This window comes from Liolophura sinensis, chromosome 1 (assembly GCF_032854445.1).
Source record: "Liolophura sinensis isolate JHLJ2023 chromosome 1, CUHK_Ljap_v2, whole genome shotgun sequence".
In the NCBI taxonomy this organism is placed as follows: Eukaryota; Metazoa; Mollusca; class Polyplacophora; order Chitonida; family Chitonidae; genus Liolophura; species Liolophura sinensis.
Window position 1 is genome coordinate 5,171,507 of NC_088295.1, and position 19,840 is coordinate 5,191,346.

General features: G+C 39.0%; 1 protein-coding gene across 2 annotated transcripts in view; it reads left to right on the forward strand.

Annotated features, from left to right (window-relative positions):
• The window catches only part of LOC135461466 (prominin-1-A-like), a 64,048-nt gene that overhangs the window by 1,490 nt on the left and 42,718 nt on the right, over nucleotides 1–19,840 (forward strand). For both annotated transcript variants that reach the window (XM_064738577.1, XM_064738579.1), the window contains exons 2-9: nucleotides 10,344–10,402; nucleotides 10,772–10,977; nucleotides 11,410–11,542; nucleotides 12,613–12,706; nucleotides 13,992–14,075; nucleotides 15,084–15,289; nucleotides 16,911–16,979; nucleotides 18,281–18,344. In XM_064738577.1, the coding sequence (XP_064594647.1) occupies nucleotides 10,344–10,402; nucleotides 10,772–10,977; nucleotides 11,410–11,542; nucleotides 12,613–12,706; nucleotides 13,992–14,075; nucleotides 15,084–15,289; nucleotides 16,911–16,979; nucleotides 18,281–18,344 (915 nt within the window). The remainder of the gene's footprint in view (nucleotides 1–10,343; nucleotides 10,403–10,771; nucleotides 10,978–11,409; nucleotides 11,543–12,612; nucleotides 12,707–13,991; nucleotides 14,076–15,083; nucleotides 15,290–16,910; nucleotides 16,980–18,280; nucleotides 18,345–19,840) is intronic.

Sequence of the window (19,840 nt, forward strand, 5' to 3'; positions counted from 1 at the left end):
CTGTTTGGTGCCCGCACACTCACACACTGCTTTGAATTGCCACAATTATCTCGCCCATAGTCTGCTTGGATTCTTCCATACTTAGTTTCCACTGCACCTTGCCCAGTTTCCTCCATACTCTGCTTGGATTCTTCCATATTTGGTTTCCATCGCACCTTGCCCAGTTTCCTCCATACTCTGCTTGGATTCTTCCATACTTGGTTTCCACTGCACCTTGCCCAGTTTCTTCCATACTCTGCTTGGATTCTTCCATACTTGGTTCCCACCGCACCTTGCCCAGTTTCTTCCATACTCTGCTTGGTTTCCTCCACCAAATAACCTGACCAACGTCAAGAAGGTGAAGTACATGTATTCTCAAATAAAGAATATATATTATAATCAGGTGAAAAAAAAAACACTGATTGAAAGAGTTTTATTTACTTAAGAGGATGTACGTGTAGGACCGCTTTTAACATACATTAAGAGGTATTCAATTTCTATGGAGATTTTGTGATTGCGACATGATTTTGTGAGTAGGGATAACGGATTGTAAAGAGGTGTGCCACATGGTTTTCACCCTTTATTTCACGGTTTGACACAAATCAGTTATAAATAGATGTCTCATGATCAATAAGTCATATTTATTCCTTTTGGGTTCCATATGTGTTTTCTGAAAAACACACACAGGTTTATGTATACCTATCTACACATGTAGTATGCATGATATGTGTATATGTGTGAGATATGTATTGAGACTCAATCTGGAAGCACTTGTCAGCAGCCTAGTTTGGCCAGCCAGGCAGAGTTCCCTTGTTTGTTTGACCTACTCAGTTCAGCCAGGATCTATATCAGGTGTGACATATGCATGTTCTACCCATGATATATGGAAAAAGAAAAAACAAAAAAGGAATGTGTGGAGGGACATACAAGGTTGGAGTGTTGTGTGCCGTCAAATAATGAAGTGTCTAAACGATTGGAGTTATTTTGTAATGAAATCTATGTCTTTTTATACATAAGTATCTGATACTTACATCGTTGTTACATGAATATCGTGTGCATGTAAAATAAACAAGTAAATTTCGAAGTCATGAGTTGTCATAAAAAAAGTCGTGAATTTTGGAAAGTGTGGAAAAGTGTGGAAAGTGTCTTGAATTATATTCATGAGACCAGAGTACATTAATGTACTAATGTTTATGTTAGTATGATGACATAATCACCATATGAACAGTCATCAAGCATCTTAGCAGCTTCACTTAATGGTGCAATATAGGTCTTCATATTTAGTCATGTTGTGTGGTCAAGAATTATTGTCAGATTTGGTCATGAATATTATAGTGGCAAGTTTATGTTTTTACTGTTATCTGGCAGCCCTGTGCAGTCAATTCACATGAATCTAGCTGTTGTTGTAAGGTGCATGTGCCTGTAGGATATACAGAACTTTACAGAATTTGTAGTCCAGTATAAATGTTACTATGTTAGGATTGTTATATGTAATTATATAAGAAACTAAAAGCAGACAGATATATATATACTTAGCGCCATTAAAAACGCACGGGTAAAGTCTGTATTGCATCAAACTCTCACATGAACTGTGGTTGTTTTTTGGGTTAGAAAATTAGTAAATCAAAGAAAGATACGTGACGACTTGTGTGACGTATGTAATGGACATTTGCTTGTTTCTGGAGTCTAAAATAGAAACAACTAAATGTCCATTACTAAACATTACCTCGGTAACCTATGTTGCGCATGTCGCCATTATTAGATCATTGTTAATTTACTAATTCTCTATCCAAACAACAAAATTTCATATGAGTGTTGCATGATTTGCATGAATTCCAATATATGCCTTCCCCATCTATTTTTAATGGATCTTAGTATGATTTTTGTGGATTACATACATGTGGATAATATTAGGTACTGCAGAGATTCATTTCTAAGTAGAGTACTATATGGATTCATTTGTAGGTACAGTGTGAATTCATTTCCAAGTACTGTATGGATTCTGATCCTTGTCGTGACTTCATGACCCTGACTTAACCTGCTATCATGACTTGTAGTTACATGTATTTAGCCTAATGTTTGTACATGTACCATAGTAGATATACATGTAGATGGTATACATTACCAAACACCAATACAGAACAATGAAATCCGTGTAATAGGGTTGTTTGTACCCACATGTATAGTGTTTATTGTAAACATACGTTCCAATCAGCTAGGTAATTTCATGTAAGCAGGATTTGGCTTTGTGTGAGTTACCACCCTTCCTGCAGAGGTGTTTATGTCTGACAAACATGCCTCTGATATCTACAGGAAATAACTGTTTGTCCTTTACCCTTGTCATTGCCCCTTAAGCCAGCCCCTGCTACATGTACATGCATGATGTAGAAATGCCCAAGTGGACAAATGCTGACATTGCTCCAGATGGTTGCTAGAATAGGTTCAGACTTACGTGTATATTTGTTCACAGAACTGTGACACATTTACATGGAGGTGAGAAGAAATCATGAGGGTGTATGATACAGTCAGTTTAGATAGTGCTTTAATATTTCACTGTTTAACATGAAAATACATGAAATCTCTTAACATAGCCAGGTTTTAATTGTAATGGAGGCCTAAGGATTGTACATGTAGGTAACAAAAGGTACATGATGATGAAGTAGTTTTTGACCCAGGTAAAGACTGTGACTTTCTAGTTGGTATACCAGCCCCTAAAGTATGGTGACTAATATTTAGGCTGCAGGTAATTTTTTTCCCCAAACTTTCACAACGCTGAATATGAGTCTAACATCTATACCTATGTACACCAGTACAGGTAGCTTATATACCTTCAGTATGCTGACATGGGACAGGTGAATGTGACCTGGATGACTAGGGTCAACAGACTTGGAATCACAGTGTTGCGATTGGGTTGTCATGGTGTCATGAGGTCAGTCATGAATTCATCTACAGGTATACATGTAGGTGTGATTCTCATTGTCCCTCCCAGACTGGCTGATGAATGACACCCTGATCCATACAGGACATAAAACCACAAATGCCTGCTTTGTGTACCTGTTAAATAGCTGGCTGTTTGACAGTGTAGTGTGTGACAGGCCTTGGTACAGAGGCTGGGGCTGACCACAATGACAAAGTGTTTAACATGTGTGGGAATAGTCATCCAGCCCACCTCCGTGATCTACCCTTACCTCAGCTCCTATACAGCTATTTCTAGTTCAAAACATGAATGTACTAAAGTCACTGGTGGCGTGTAAGTCCACGTGTACAAGTGCAGTACACATACAGTATGTAATACTAATAGGCAATTTGGTGACCAAGTAGTTTCCTTTTTTTCACCTGTATGACAATGGATTCATGTACAATGAGGAGAAATCAGACCCTTCACCGTCCATCATGTGTTACTGTCAACATTTGCATAATATGAAGTATAGTGTCTGTTAGCATTATATAACAGTGGAATGTGGCACATGACAAGACATCTTATATCAACCTGTTTGTGTAAAGCATTAGTGAAATTAGAAATGTCTTTGTGTATAACATACACTGTACATGTATTTATGAAATTAGGTCTGATGACGATGCATCTAATATCCCTGTGTGTTTGTATAGCTTTAGTACCGGCACGCCTGTGCAGGGTACACTGTCACTCCCTGTCAACTCCTGGCTAAGGGCCAGGTGGGATATATTTTCAAGTAGGAATAGATGCTTAATGTGTTAACACATGCTTAATTTGTTAACAGAGGCTTATGTGTTAACAGATGCTTTTATGTGTTGATTTTAATAGATGCTTAGTGTGTTATTACATGTAGGTTGGTACATTGCAGTGAGGAAGTACGTGTGTGTGTGTGTGTGTGTGTGTGTGTGACTGTGGTTATAGCTCTATGCTGAGCTTAGCAGTAGATCTTCATCATTAGTATCAATTGTCACAATTTGCAGCTATGCCAGTCAAATTCTCATTAGAAATGCGATGTATGAAATTATCCACTATTGCCTTGTTGTTGAGAATCATTTGCAGCTAATGTGCAAAATTGTGCCCTGCTATACAATTACAGGTACTTAGGGGCGTGCGAGATTGAAAAAGCTGACTTGTCATGTTTAGTTTGTATGTGCTGCTAATGCTTCATGGCATGCCTGGGTAACTTGGCGATGACAGGATAGTGAGGGCCTGGGTGTTCTGCTAGACCCCTGTGGGCCAGGACCAGACTGTGCTGTTAGTACATCAGTACTGGACCACTGCCTTGTTACCAATCCTGTGCCCTAGTTTGTACATGGAAGAGATTAACTTGAATGGCTATAAAGAAAGAATCTATATTTTCCTGATTTCTTTATTGCCATGATGTGAGAATAAGTAGATGTTTTTCTAAGGTGTTGCACATTGAGATAGGTCACAGATGACTGATTCTTGTCTTCTCGTGATGAAAAGCTTGGACCCGTGACAAAACCTGTTCACTGTGTGATGGTGCAAGTTGCCTGGTTGTAGATTGTTGATCTAATGTGTCATACCCACATCACACAGTACTCATGTTCTTACATCTGAGCTCTTTATTGGCTTGAATTCTTGTTGTCCCACTGTTTGAAATACACTAAAACGAACAGATAAGTTATGAGGGATTCATATAAGTTGAAGGCACCTATAAGTACCAGTTACCTTGAGCATGTAGTTTCCAAAAACTGTTATGTGTATTTTACTTTATGTAATTCTCCACCAGGTAGCTGGCTACTTTGTCAAGATAGACTATCCTTCTTCTGTTATAAGCTAACAGGGTGTTTGAAAAGGGCAAGTAGCAGGCTGCAGTAAGCTGTCTACTGTCATCCCCATAGCAGGCTGCAGGCAGCTGTCTACTGCTGTTCCCATAGCCGCCTACTTTGAATATTCTTACTGTTTAACTCAATAGTAATTGTGACATAATTACTTTTAATTTAGCCGCCTACTTTTGAACTCTGACCTCCTCCTCCTATTCTAAATGAAAACCCAGATACTTACTTCCTTCATACAGTTATGTATACTGATTACCTGATGTGGGTTAGACGTAAACTCTACTCTAATCTGTGTTGTCGATGTTGCACACTGTTTAGTGTTTAAAAGCCAAACTTTGAACACAACGTTGAAAAGTAATTATGTCACAATTACTATTGATTTAAATACTTCTGGAAAAGTTCCACCAAAATGTGTGTTGGGGAAATTGCACACTGTTTAGTGTTGAAAAATCTCTATTTTCATGTGTGTTGGGGAAATCACACACTGTTTAGTGTTGAAAAAGCTCTGCCTCTTATGTGTGTTATGGAAGTTACACAATCTGCTTAGTGCTGGAAAAGCTCTACTCTAATGTGTTATCAAAGTTGCACATTGTTTAGTGATGAAAAAGTTCTACTGTTATAGGTATTATCGAAGTTGCACTCTGTTTGACACTGTTTAGTGTTGTTGAAACTTCACTCATATGGATGTTGTACACTATTTGGTATTGTGGATGTATATGCATGTACGTCTCTTGTATCGGTAGTGTTCTTTTAATTCTACCACTTGGTCTGTTCAGTTTACTGTACATCAATAATTAAAATGACAGTGACTTGGACACTGATGGAAACAATGCTATGTGGGACTGACCTAACAGTATTTTACTTTGCATGCTGCCTAAGACATCCATTCCCCTGCTTCAGTGATGGTTACGCAGAGCATTAACACTGAGCTGTACAGAGACAATACTCTCTGGGATGATACATTCAGAGATGTTATCTCAGCACTTCATTACCTCTGCAGCCTGGCCAGCCAGTTTGGCCAGACGCCATAGGCAGATGCCTGCTGAAATGGAGTTATCTGGAGCCCATTAATAGTTTGTACATGTTCATGTAGGAGTAGGGGGACAGTGACAGGCTTTATAGCGTGTGTATAGCGGGCTGGTTAACAGGGATGACAACTCTTTAGTGTCACCTACAGCCTGCTCTAGTCTTGTCCTTGTTACTGCATGAGCACCTGCACAACTTATGTGTATATATGTGCACCCGCCTTTGGGCAGTACACATTCTGATACAGATCAAAATGCAGGCATTCTCAGACGTGAAATAGACACTAGTGTCTTATCAGAAGGGTTGGGTGATGCATTATGACAATCTCGTGCTGAGAGTCATGCGGATCTATCGGTCACAACCCCCCCCCCCCCCCCCCCCCCCAAACACACAGGCTGGGTTGTCATGCCCTTGCGATAAGAGAAAACAAGATATTAGTCAGAGGTAGATGTAGGGCAGGTTTAATATGTTTGTCATATCCATCATGCTCGGTTTTACATGCCATGCTAGGTTTTGTCCTTTTGGATGATTATGAGTCCCATGGGCCTGAAAGCTCCCAAATAGTTCTTTAGTTGTCGATGAAAATGCAAGTTTTCTTGCTGTATGTATCGCAAATGAGGATGTGTTAACTTTGGCAGAGGCAAAACAGATAACAGAAACAGATAGTGCAAATGGACGTACTAACTAAATGAAACGGAAAACAGGTGACTACCATCTAGAAGTGAAAAATTCTTGAGTATAGCATTATGTATACACAATAAAACACTCTAACTAGATTCAGGCCTAAACATAGAAATGAATGTGCCTAATCACAGACAGTGTCACATATGTAAATTTGATTAACATATATAGGATCTTTTATGAGCAAATAAATATGGTTCTAGCATTGAAAAACGTAAGGTATACTAGGCTTTCAGGTAAGGTAAGCTGTTGATTGGTATACATTATGTATACTAGGCTGTCAGGTAAGGTAAGCTGTTGATCAGTATACATTATGTGTACTAGACTGTCAGGTAGGTAAGCTGTTGATTAGTAAACATTATGTGTACTAGGCTGTCAGGTAGGTAAGTTGTTGATTAGTAAACATTATGTGTACTAGGCTGTCAGGTAAGGTAAGTTGTTGATTAGTATACATCATGTGTAATAGGCTGTCAGGTAGGTAAGCTGTTGATTAGTATACATTATGTGTACTAGGCTGTCAGGTAGGTAAGCTGTTGATTAGTACACATTATGTGTACTAGGCTGTCAGGTAGGTAAGCTGTTGATTAGTATACATTATGTGTACTAGGCTGTCAGGTAGGTAAGCTGTTGATTAGTAAACATTATGTGTACTAGGCTGTCAGGTAGGTAAGCTGTTGATTAGTATACATCATGTGTACTAGGCTGTCAGGTAAGGTAAGCTGTTGATTAGTATACATTATGTGTACTAGGCTGTCAGGTAAGGTAAGTTGTTGATTAGTAAACATTATGTGTACTAGGCTGTCAGGTAGGTAAGCTGTTGATTAGTATACATTATGTGTACTAGGCTGTCAGGTAGGTAAGTTGTTGATTAGTATACATCATGTGTACTAGGCTGTCAGGTAAGGTAAGCTGTTGATTAGTATACATTATGTGTACTAGGCTGTCAGGTAAGGTAAGCTGTTGATTAGTATACATTATGTGTACTAGGCTGTCAGGTAGGTAAGCTGTTGATTAGTATACATTATGTGTACTAGGCTGTCAGGTAAGGTAAGATGTTGATTAGTATACATTATGTGTACTAGGCTGTCAGGTAAGGTAAGCTGTTGATTAGTATACATTATGTGTACTAGGCTGTCAGGTAAGGTAAGCTGTTGATTAGTAAACATTATGTGTACTAGGCTGTCAGGTAGGTAAGCTGTTGATTAGTATACATTATGTGTACTAGGCTGTCAGGTAGGTAAGCTGTTGATTAGTATACATCATGTGTACTAGGCTGTCAGGTAGGTAAGCTGTTGATTAGTATACATTATGTGTACTAGGCTGTCAGGTAGGTAAGTTGTTGATTAGTACACATTATGTGTACCTGGCTGTCAGGTAAGGTAAGTTGTTGATTATTTATTCCGCCACTTATTAAACCTTATTGCCATGTATAAGCTGTCATAGTGCAACAGATAATAGCAATGAAAGGATGAAGGTGACATGCGCAAATTAATGCAGAAGTAGAAGTTGGTGATGAATACATGTACATGTGAACATGCTTATCTGTTTAAGATAAAAAGCCATCCTGCTTCTTCTCCAAGTTTAAACAATACTTGTGACCTCACCATGTTGTCAAACTGTGGATTCTTTTTAAGGAAACTACAGACAATGTACATTCTTTTTCTGGAAAATACAGTACGACAGATAACTTAGTGTACAAAGACACCAAAATCAGCATGAGGAATACCTTGTCCTCATCAGAATCCATGGTGAAATGATGCACAGTGCTTGGTGGCTTTGATCTTATGAACCTGTCTCTCACTGTGCCACCTCAGCCTTGCACCATGCAAACCACTACCTTTGCCATGCAAATGACATATCGTGTTCTACATTGACGGCTGCTCAGTTAGCGCATGTTCAAAGATCTAAGAGACATGCACGCAGATATTCGACACAGTTTAACTTGGTATGCATATATATAAAGCAATGTATTACATAAAAGACCGGAAGTTTTTAGCGTTGTAGACATATACAGTCCACATTCACTGCATAAAAAAGTGACAATTTATGTCAGATGGTTACTCCAGCTGTCATTTGAGTAGTGTAGAAAGTCTCTCAGGTACATGAATATTGTTAGAGACGGAGAAAGCACTAGTAACGGTACTTTTCTGAGAAGAATCGACTGTACTATCACGCCTCGTAGATTCATTATTAGCAAGGTATTGTTGTTCGTCATGCTTTCTCCGTTACGGAAAGATGAGTTATCCTGGATGAAACTGTAGTAGCAGGCCTTGGCTTTAGGGAAAACAGGATCGTGGGTAGAGCATTGTCAGAATGTTCACCTGCCCGGCCCTGACATCGCGCAGACACTGTACAGGTATTGTTACCACTGCTCTTGCTCTCAGTGTCATGTCAACCTCAGTCATAAACTGTTGTCTCAGGAGATGGCCTGTTTTAAGGTCACACAAATTTAACCTTTTTTATGAGCAGAATGAATCTTTTTTCAATGTCGGAGGCATGAAAAAAAAATTGAAAATCATCTAATATGGGGAAGTGTTGACAGTCCCAGGTATTGTTCCTATTAAAGACATACTTATGTGATCGGAAAGCCTTAAAAAGCAGGAAAATCATATAAACACATTAAGATCTGACAAAAAAGTGGATTTTCAATTTTTTTTTATTTCAATTTTTGGATTTTCTTAGAGCCAGCTTGCCCGTAAAACACAAATAAAATTGGTGTGGCCTAACAGCGTGGCCTTGTACAGTTCCGTACACTACCCCTAATCTCCAGTCACACCTCAAGAATATATCATTACGTGTATCATAAAGATGTTTTAAACTTATGTTGACAAAACACATTTTACGAAACCACATTTGGTAGATTCATTGTGTGTAATTGTTGGCACTAGGTATGTGATTGCCGTAGCATACTGAATTGTCATGTGTGTAACTTGCTCAGCTTGTATACATATACGGCAAGCACCTGGGATGTCGCTCAGTTGTATCTCCAGTAATACGTCATAAGTTTTTGCATTCATAGTGTTATATGCATAAAATCATTTCACCTCCAGTCTGATGCAGAACCTGACACCAGTCGTATGTAGGTGTAATATGTACTACTTGTCTCATCAAATCTTGTTTGACTTGATCAAATGAGTCATTGTTGTCTGCCTAATAGACTTCTGATGTCTGCCTAATAGACTTCTGATGTCTACAGTGTTTACATGTGTGTTAAATGGGGCTTGTTGACTAGGTCTTGTTAGCCTTGAGCCCTGTCCTGTGATTGAGTGATTATTTGATATTGATATTGTGTAGTTCAGTCACTATAGGCCAAGGGGTATTGTTGTAGCGGGTAGTGTCCATCACTCTGTCTTTGCCTGACCATTTTCCTGTTAACACGATATCTCCTAAACTGTTTACCCAAAGCTCAAACACTTATAAAACAATTAAACTTCATCGGAAGTGAAGTAAGCTGTATTGTGAAGGTCATTGGGGGCATAAAGTTACATTTTATGAAATTCTCCAATTTGCACAGAAATGAAAAAAATTTGAAGGAAATGTCTATTAGAATTAACATGAGCTGTTACAATTCAGTGACTCTGTTTCACCTAATGTGTAGCATGTGTAATGTGTAGCATGTGTAATGTGTAGCATTTTTAATGTGACACATTTTGCTTGATTCTGATTGATTCATTCAGCTTAAAGGTCCCAAATAAAATTTGTTTGTGAAGTTTGATTAATTTCTTGTCTGGAAAACTGAAGTGAAGGTATCAAAAGTGTCATTTTATGGCCATCTGAAAGTGAATTTTTACACACCAAGCTTCATGTGAAATACAACAGTTTCTGTCAGAGAATAGTTAATTCATTATTTCTTTGTACAAAAAAAATCTAAAAGAACATTTGTTTGTATCTTGTTCCAGATATCTCTGTATTTTTTGATGGAAGTTTTTTTTCTAACCCACAAGAAACCTGGAAACCGGTAAGTAAACATGTAGTTTACATTGCAGTGGTATAATTATTTGATTTTGTTCTTTCACAACCAACTGGTTAGGTTTTGTGCTGATACTGACATGTAGGGCCTACATGGGTAAGCATAGTGGGTCATGTTAGTATGGTGTAGAATCCTTGGCGATTTTCACTCACAAATCTGAACGCAAACCGTATAATTGAAATATTTATTTATAATAAATTAGCAATTTGAACTGCCAGAAAGCAGAATATAAAAGCATCATTCAGATCTGTTAACAATTCATACTTTTGTTGTGGATTGTTTTGGGGTGAAAAATGTAAAGAATATTTTTGTATCCCTTGATCCATCACTTTAATTCTGGGATGGTTTTCTTTTCAGCTGGCAGAGTATTTTGTAGGATTTCTGGTCTGTGGGATCTTTGGCTTATTATTTATTGTCATATTTCCAATCGTTGGGTTGGTGTTTTGCTGTTGTCGTTGTTGTGGCCGTTGTGGGGGTAAGGCAGGTTCCCATGACCCCAAATCTGCCAAGTGCAAACGAGTCAGCTGTGGGATAGCCCTTATTGTGATCAACACTCTATCACTGTAAGTATGTCTGTCTGTACATCAGCCTCCATTCTGCCCTACGATGATCAAGACAGTGGCATTCATAGCGGAGCAATAAGTGTTCACATCATGTAGCATAATTATTCAATGTGTGTGTGTGTGCTGATTATAAAAACACTCCAGTTCAGTGCTAATTCAAATTTTCTTTTACTGACAGCTTCCGCATCCAGTGTCATAAGTGTTACCTTTTATTTCATCATTATTCATATAATACAATAACTGACCTGAGATTTTGTGCATAAAAGTGCAATTTTACAGACAGAAAAAAATGGAAAACGTCATAAACTATTACTTTTGGTGCTGGAACTTGCATTTTTCCAAAGTCTAACAAACCTCAATACACCTCTCCAAGATTAATAGAACTCTTGTTAAAAATCTGTAATGGTGATATCTTCTCAACTTTTATTCCAGGTCTGCTGTGGTCTGCTTGTTTTTTACCAACGAGTTACTACATGTGCAGACATCAGACTCGAACAAAGGAGCAATAAGTAGAATTGAAAACAGTGTTCAGAGTTTAGAAAAATATATAAATGAGTCTTACTTGGTAAGTGTGCTTTCTTAGTTTCACTTGAAGTTCAAGAATTAACAGTCTTGTCCATACTTCAAGGTCAAGTTTTACAGTAAATGATTGTCCTTTCCTTAATTGAAGGTCTAACAGTGCTGCATGTGTGTCCAAGACTGACCTGTTTGACATTTATACAAGACAGCTATCACTCAAGGTTATATGTATGTGTAGCAAGAATTAAGTAAATAAATGAGATAAAATGGTCAAAAGCAACATTGGATTGCTTGCTGAACATACCAATGCCACCTCACATAAACGAAGAAATAAAAGTTCAGTTGGCCAGTCTCTTCAGATTACAAATTAAATTTCACAACCTTACATCAATTGCCATCGTCGTGTGAGTTTTTTTCCCAAACAATCATTTATTTGCTGGAGGACGTCTGATGTTTCTGAACTGAGAGGTTAGAGCAAGGAAACAGGACTGGTTGGCCCACTCTCAGTATAATGCGAGTGGGTGGAGTGTCATGTCTAGTGTCTTCGTCATGATATTTCAGTGACAACAACAGTTGGACGCGCCCTACTACAAGTAGACATAGTATATGTACACACACTTAATGACACCTTGTCGTCATATGACTGACAGATTGTTAAGTACGATACAAAACCCCAGACATACATACATACATACATACATACATACTCATTGGTGGCAACAGACAGATCCCACAAATATCAGCAAAGTCATAGAAGCTGGCATGTTAACAACAGCTGAAGGCCTTTTGCTTGCTGCTTCGGGGGCTGTAGATCCATGGTCAATCCTGGGTCGGGCCACACCCGAGACCTTAAAAGAAGAAAGTTGTAGCTTCCTCGCTTGGGGTTCGGCATTAAGGAGATAGTGCAACCACTGGTTGACCCGTATCAGCTTACTGGCTTGGGGGGTGAAGCAGCACTAGATAAAAGAGCATTGGAAATGCTTCCTGCAACAAGGAAGCACGCTAGACATACACAATAACTCTTTTGTCACTATATAACTGTAAAATTGTTAAGTACAACATTAAGCCCTAAGCATTCACTCGCTTCTTCATTTTCATGTTTTTGTTTTTTTACAGGGTTTAAATGACAAAACGCTTGAGCTTTATGATCAGAAGATCTGGAGCCCGACACCAGGCCCACATCAAGGGCAGCTATTACAGAACATAAACTGTAAGCTTCAGTGAGGATGCGTGATCTACAGTTATCTCCCCTGCCTGTCATCCAAACACAACACTTTGTTCAGAGCACATATTGATGCAGCTACATGTATTTCATAACTTCCTTGTGAACATTTTCCTGTGCAGTAGAGTGAGGTGTTGCATATAACAAAAAGTATGGCCTTTAGCCTTTTAGAAAAAGGCTAAAGGCCCACATCTTTCTCGACATACTGCACTTTGTGTACAGGAAATTATTTAGGGAAGTTGTTATATTTGTGAACACTCGAACATGAAAATAACTTTATCTATTGTTCATGCTCCTGTATGTAGACCTTGCATTTGGCCATAATAGCTTTGAATCGGGTTCAGATTGTAGATTTTACTCTCAAGCTCAAGTTTGCACGTGGTAAATTTATTCGTTGACACTAATTTGCACCTGATAAGGTTTTATTTACAAAGACTACTTCACCGCATGATGGTTTTACTCACTGACAGCACTTGGTACATGTTAAAGTTACACGACTTACACACAGCCAGTTTTACTCACTGACAGCACTTGGCACGTGTTATAGTGACACTACTTACACACAGCCAGTTTTACTCACTGACAGCACTTGGCAGATGTTGAAGTGACATGACTTACACACAGCCAGTTTTACTCACTGACAGAACTAGGCAGATGTTAAAGTGACACTACTTACACAAAGCCAGTTTTACTCACTGACAGAACTAGGCAGATGTTAAAGTGACACTACTTACACAAAGCCAGTTTTACTCACTGACAGAACTAGGCAGATGTTAAAGTGACACTACTTACACAAAGCCAGTTTTACTCACTGACAGAACTAGGCAGATGTTAAAGTGACACTACTTACACAAAGCCAGTTTTACTCACTGACAGCACTTGGCAGATGTTAAAGTGACACTACTTACACACAGCCAGTTTTACTCACTGACAGCACTTGGCAGATGTTAAAGTGACACTACTTACACACAGCCAGTTTTACTCACTGACAGCACTTGGCAGATGTTAAAGTGACACTACTTGCACACACTACTTTCACATACTTTTTGGCCACCCTACTTGGTCACTCTACTTGGCCACACTACTTGTCCACACTACTTGGCCACACTACTTGGTCACACTTTTTGGCCACACTACTTGCACACACTACCTGCACACCTTTTTTGGCCACCCTACTTGCTCACACTACTTGGTCACACTACTTGGCCACACTACTTGCACTGTACATATTTACCCAGTGATTACTGACTTGAACTCATGTTGCTCTTTTCAGACACGGCAGCTGGAGCAGTAGATCAAGTCCTCCAAAAAGTCAACGTTACAGAGGCCCTGGATAAGGCTAAGGTCCTGTCACGAGGTAATTAGTTAGTAGAATGCGTGCATTATCAAGCACGCTGTCATTGTGGTGACCCTCTACAAGTTGTTTTATCACTTGGTCAAAGTCATAATGAAGGTATACACCGATGTAGCATTTATGCTGTAAATGTGATTCCCCCCATATGAACATTGTGTAGAAACTGTTGTAAACAGTAAGCACTTTTCACATGCTGGGAGTGCGAAAGGGCTTCTCTGTGATCTCCCCTGCTTGTGTAGCGTGGACTGTACTCCAGTGGTTCTGTGGGCTGTACTCAGGTGCTTATGTGGATTGTAGTCAGATGCAAGTGTGGACTAAGGTCAGATGTTTATGTGGACTGTTGTCAGATGTTTGTGTGGGCTGTTCTCATACACTTTTGTGAACTGTTCTCATATTTTTGTGTGCTCTGTAGTCAGATGTGAACGTGGACTGTTCTGAGATACTTTTGTGGACTGTTCTCAGATGCTGATGTGGACTGTCGTTAGATGTGAACATTGACTGTTCTCAGATCCTTGTGTGGACTGTCGTCAGATGCTTGTGCAGACTGTTCTGATATGCTTTTGTGGACTGTTCTGATATGCTTTTGTGGACTGTAGTCTGATGCTCATGTGGACTGTCGTTAGATGTGAACATTGACTGTTCTCAGATCCTTGTGTGGACTGTCGTCATATGCTTGTGCAGACTGTTCTGATATGCTTTTGTGGACTGTTCTGATATGCTTTTGTGGACTGTAGTCTGATGCTCATGTGGACTGTCGTTAGATGTGAACATTGACTGTTCTCAGATCCTTGTGTGGACTGTCGTCAGATGCTTGTGCAAACTGTTCTGATATGCTTTTGTGGACTGTTCTGATATGCTTTTGTGGACTGTAGTCCGATGCTTGTGTGTACTGTGGTCTGATGTTTGTGTGGACTGTTCTCAAATGTTGTCATGGATGCCTTCAGACTTTGTCATATATTCATACAGATATTGCTTGGGTCCTGGTTACTGACACAGCTTTGTATGTTTCAGATGTAAATGCCACACTGGATAGTTTGCTGGCTGTAGAGGTCAGTCTGGAAAATCTTACATCACTGGGACAGCAACTTCATGACAATCTGACTGAGATACAGGGTGAGATCATAAAGAAACTGGAAGACGCACATTGTAATAAAGACGTTTGCATTAATGTTCTACCCATGGTCAGAAATCTGAAGATGGAGGCTAACTTTTCACGGGTGAGTCACAAAAACAACCTTGTTGTAGTAAGAAAACTTACATGTACAATACAATTGTCCCGACCAAACTGCTTCAGCCACGACGTCAGCATAACACAGCTGAATCTTACCACTGACCGTCCAAGCATGCATAATGCGTGACCAACTACAAACAGCGCCCTCTATGATGTCACTTCCACACACTTAGATTAACTGTGTTTTAACCATGTTTTATTTCTAATTGCATAAACACCGCTTGCTACTAGGATAATGAATGGAAGCCAAGACAACATCACTGTTTTGTATATAATGACTCGGGTTTTTCAATAACTTGAGGCGGACATTGGTAATTTTTGTACCGGACAATGTCTATGTCTTGCGGCTTATTTGCAGGCTTCTTGTTGTCATAGTGATAAGCAGTGGTTTAATGCAGGTCTGCCTGGTTAGCCTGTACTTCATGTTGTAGCCTGAGCATCGGGGTTGGCGACCAATAACAGGGAAAATCAGTGTTAAAGTAAATGTTAGATGTGGTATCTTAAGAAGTACTGCAGGTATTGAGCTCAGGATTTGGACACATGTAGAGCACAATAACACGAAGGGGATATTCCATGGTGGATTTGGTGCGTACATACTAAATACCATAAATTACAGAATTTCTGAACTTGTGTATTATGTAGTAGAATCAATGTTAAACAAGATGTGAGGGGTGATATCTGAAAAAGTACTGCGTTTATTGAGCTAAGGGTTTGGACTCCTGTAGAGCACAATAACACGTAGGGGATGTTCCATCATTGTAACGTGTGCAGAATAAATACTGTAAATTACCAAATTCCTGTAAAACTTGAAGTTTTTACATACATATAAAAACACAATGACACAGGGGGGATGTTCCACCTCTAACACATTGTGTGCATGTTATTTACAGTAAATTTCCAAATTTATGATTCCAGTGCTGAAGTTTTGCGTTCATGTGTGTTTGGTAGCCTGCTACCAAATCTAAGTTTCCTTGACCATAAACCAGACTTGTCTGATATACATGCAGGTGTGAGTTTTTATCAGGCACAGGTGTAAACATGCCATACCTTGGGCAAGGAAGTTGTAGATTCCCTCACCCTGGTTGCTGGTGGGGGCTTGGTGACAGTAAGCATGTGGCTGTTTGTACAGTACAATGTTTGTTGAAGACCATTTGTCTCCCGTGAATATGGTGTGCATGTGTGTGCATCACACGTGGGAAAGTTTGTCAGTAACTTGCCAGTGGTCAGTGATTTACTTTGGGAACTCCCTCTTCCCGTAGTGATTTACCTTGGGAACTCCCTCTTCCCGTAGTGATTTCCCTTGGGAACTCCCTCTTCCCGTAGTGATTTCCCTTGGGAACTCCCTCTTCCCGTAGTGATTTACCTTGGGAACTCCCTATTCCCGTAAAACTGACCACCATTCTAAAGAAGTCTTGAGTTTGGCATTAAGCAACAGTCTAATGTATGAAATAATTTAATATAACATCAGTCAGATTAATTAAAAAATAAATGATTAGTATGTGTTTGTGAGGATCGGTGGGGGGGATTTAGCATTAATGGTTGGTACATTGCATACAGTGTATTGTGTTTTCGTTATTATATGCAATTGTTGCTGTTTTGTCTTTCAGCTTGACCGTTTGAGAAACATAAGTTCTACAGTGCGGAATGATGTTAATGTGCAAAGGGGAATAGACGAGGTAAGACAATTAACAGTATGTAGTAATAGATCAGGTAAGACAATTAACATTTTATAGTGATGGATCAGGTAAGACAATTAACAGTACATAGTAATAGATCAGGTAGGACAATAAACAATTTGTAGGAATAGATCAGGTACGAGAATAAACAATTTGTAGTAATAGATCAGGTAAGAGAATAAACAATTTGTAGTAATAGATCAGGTAAGAGAATAAACAATTTGTAGTAATAGATCAGGTAAGAGAATAAACAATTTGTAGTAATAGATCAGGTACGAGAATAAACAATTTGTAGTAATAGATCAGGTAGGACAATAAACAATTTGTAGGAATAGATCAGGTACGAGAATAAACAATTTGTAGTAATAGATCAGATAAGAGAATAAACAATTTGTAGGAATAGATCAGGTACGAGAATAAACAATTTGTAGGAATAGATCAGGTAGGACAATAAACAATTTGTAGTAATAGATCAGGTAGGACAATAAACAATTTGTAGTGATAGATCAGATAAGAGAATAAACAATTTGTAGTAATAGATCAGATAAGAGAATAAACAATTTGTAGTAATAGATCAGGTATGAGAATAAACAATTTGTAGTAATAGATCAGGTAAGAGAATAAATCAGGTAAGAGAATAAACAATTTGTAGTAATAGATCAGGTAAGAGAATAAACAATTTGTAGTAATAGATCAGATAAGAGAATAAACAATTTGTAGTAATAGATCAGGTAAGAGAATAAACAATTGGATGTGATGTTTATAGAACTTCACATGTATATGATTAGCAGGCTTGGTAAGGCTGTTAGTCCTAAAGTGTTATAGCCTAATTGTCTGTACCCTTAACCTGGACTGCTGTAATATATGTGAACAATTCTTGAGTAAATAAATAAAAGAAGACTGTGTTATGGACATCTTGTCAGTCTGAAGTTTTAAGTATAAATCAACATTGAAAGGTAGTGCATGAACTCCGTGTACATGTATCATGATGACACTGTTGGCTTCAACCTGTACCCAAGCAATCCTGCAACAAGGAGGTCTCTGAATACCATTCCTGAAGACTGAGTTATGTGAATACCAGCTTTCTGTACCCCTCCGTGCATTAAACCACTCAGATTTGTCCAGTACCTGTTAATTTTCACTAGGTTCCTCCAGGCACTCCTGAAGAAGGGAAGAATTCTTGAAAACTGCATTAAACACCAATCAAATAAATAGTTAAATGCATGTACATGTATGAACATGCTACAATGTTATTACTTGGAATTTTTGGTGCTGTTGACATTTCTTCTTTATTTATACAGGCAGAATCCCATATAACAAGAGTTAAAGAATCTGCGAAAGAAAAGGTTCAAACTGAAGTCAACAGTAAGTATTGCTTTCAGAGTTTTTGTAACTGGAAGAGGACTGTCATTATAGCTAAATCTTGAGAATCACTTGTTATGAAGTTGATGCCTATCATATCTAGGGGAATGCCATTAAGTATGTATCCAACAGTATAGAGCCAGCCGTTGCCAAGTGGTTATGAGTCTTGTGTTTTGACTGCTGGACTGACACACATGGTGTGGGTTCAAACCCGAACTTGGACCTGGAATTATCCTTCTTTCCCTGTTTTGTTTCAGTAATGCCACTTGTGTAATCTCATAATGGTCTTTTACAAATATGGTGTGGTGTGCGTATCTGTAGGCCTATATCACTCATTGGGAGGACTGTCAATGACTTGCCAAATGTCATAGCTGACTGCCTTCATATAGCTGAACTCATAACAGTCTTTTACAAATATGGTGCAGTGTGCATATCTGTAGGCCTATATCACTCATTGGGAGGACTGTCAATGACTTGCCAAACGTCATAGCAGACTGCCTTCATATAGCTGAACTCATAACGGTCTTTTACAAATATGGTGTGGTGTGCATATCTGTAGGCCTATATCACTCGTTGGGAAGACTGTCAATGACTTGCCAAACGTCATAGCTGACTGCCTTCATATAGCTGAACTCATAACAGTCTTTTACAAATATGGTGCAGTGTGCATATCTGTAGGCCTATATCACTCATTGGGAGGACTGTCAATGACTTGCCAAACGTCATAGCAGACTGCCTTCATATAGCTGAACTCATAACGGTCTTTTACAAATATGGTGTGGTGTGCATATCTGTAGGCCTATATCACTCGTTGGGAAGACTGTCAATGACTTGCCAAACGTCATAGCAGACTGCCTTCATATAGCTGAACTCATAACGGTCTTTTACAAATATGGTGTGGTGTGCGTATCTGTAGGCCTATATCACTCGTTGGGAAGACTGTCAATGACTTGCCAAACGTCATAGCTGACTGCCTTCATATAGCTGAACTCATAACGGTCTTTTACAAATATGGTGTGGTGTGCATATCTGTAGGCCTCTATCACTCACTGGGGAAGACTGTCAATGACTTGCCAAACGTCATAGCTGACTGCCTTCATATAGCTGAACTCATAACAGTCTTTTACAAATATGGTGCGGTGTGCGTATCTGTAGGCCTATATCACTCGTTGGGAAGACTGTCAATGACTTGCCAAATGTCATAGCTGACTGCCTTCATATAGCTGAACTCATAACAGTCTTTTACAAATATGGTGTGGTGTGCGTATCTGTAGGCCTATATCACTCATTGGGAAGACTGTCAATGACTTGCCAAACGTCATAGCTGACTGCCTTCATATAGCTGAAAAATTGTATTGTTGTGACTTTACATCGCACTTGTAGTGCACTGTGCCAACAATCGCTGTTCTGTCATCATTTATCATTGTTGTGACCTTACATCGCACTTGTAATGTACTGTGCTAACAGTCACTGTTCCATCATCAGTTATCATTGTTGTG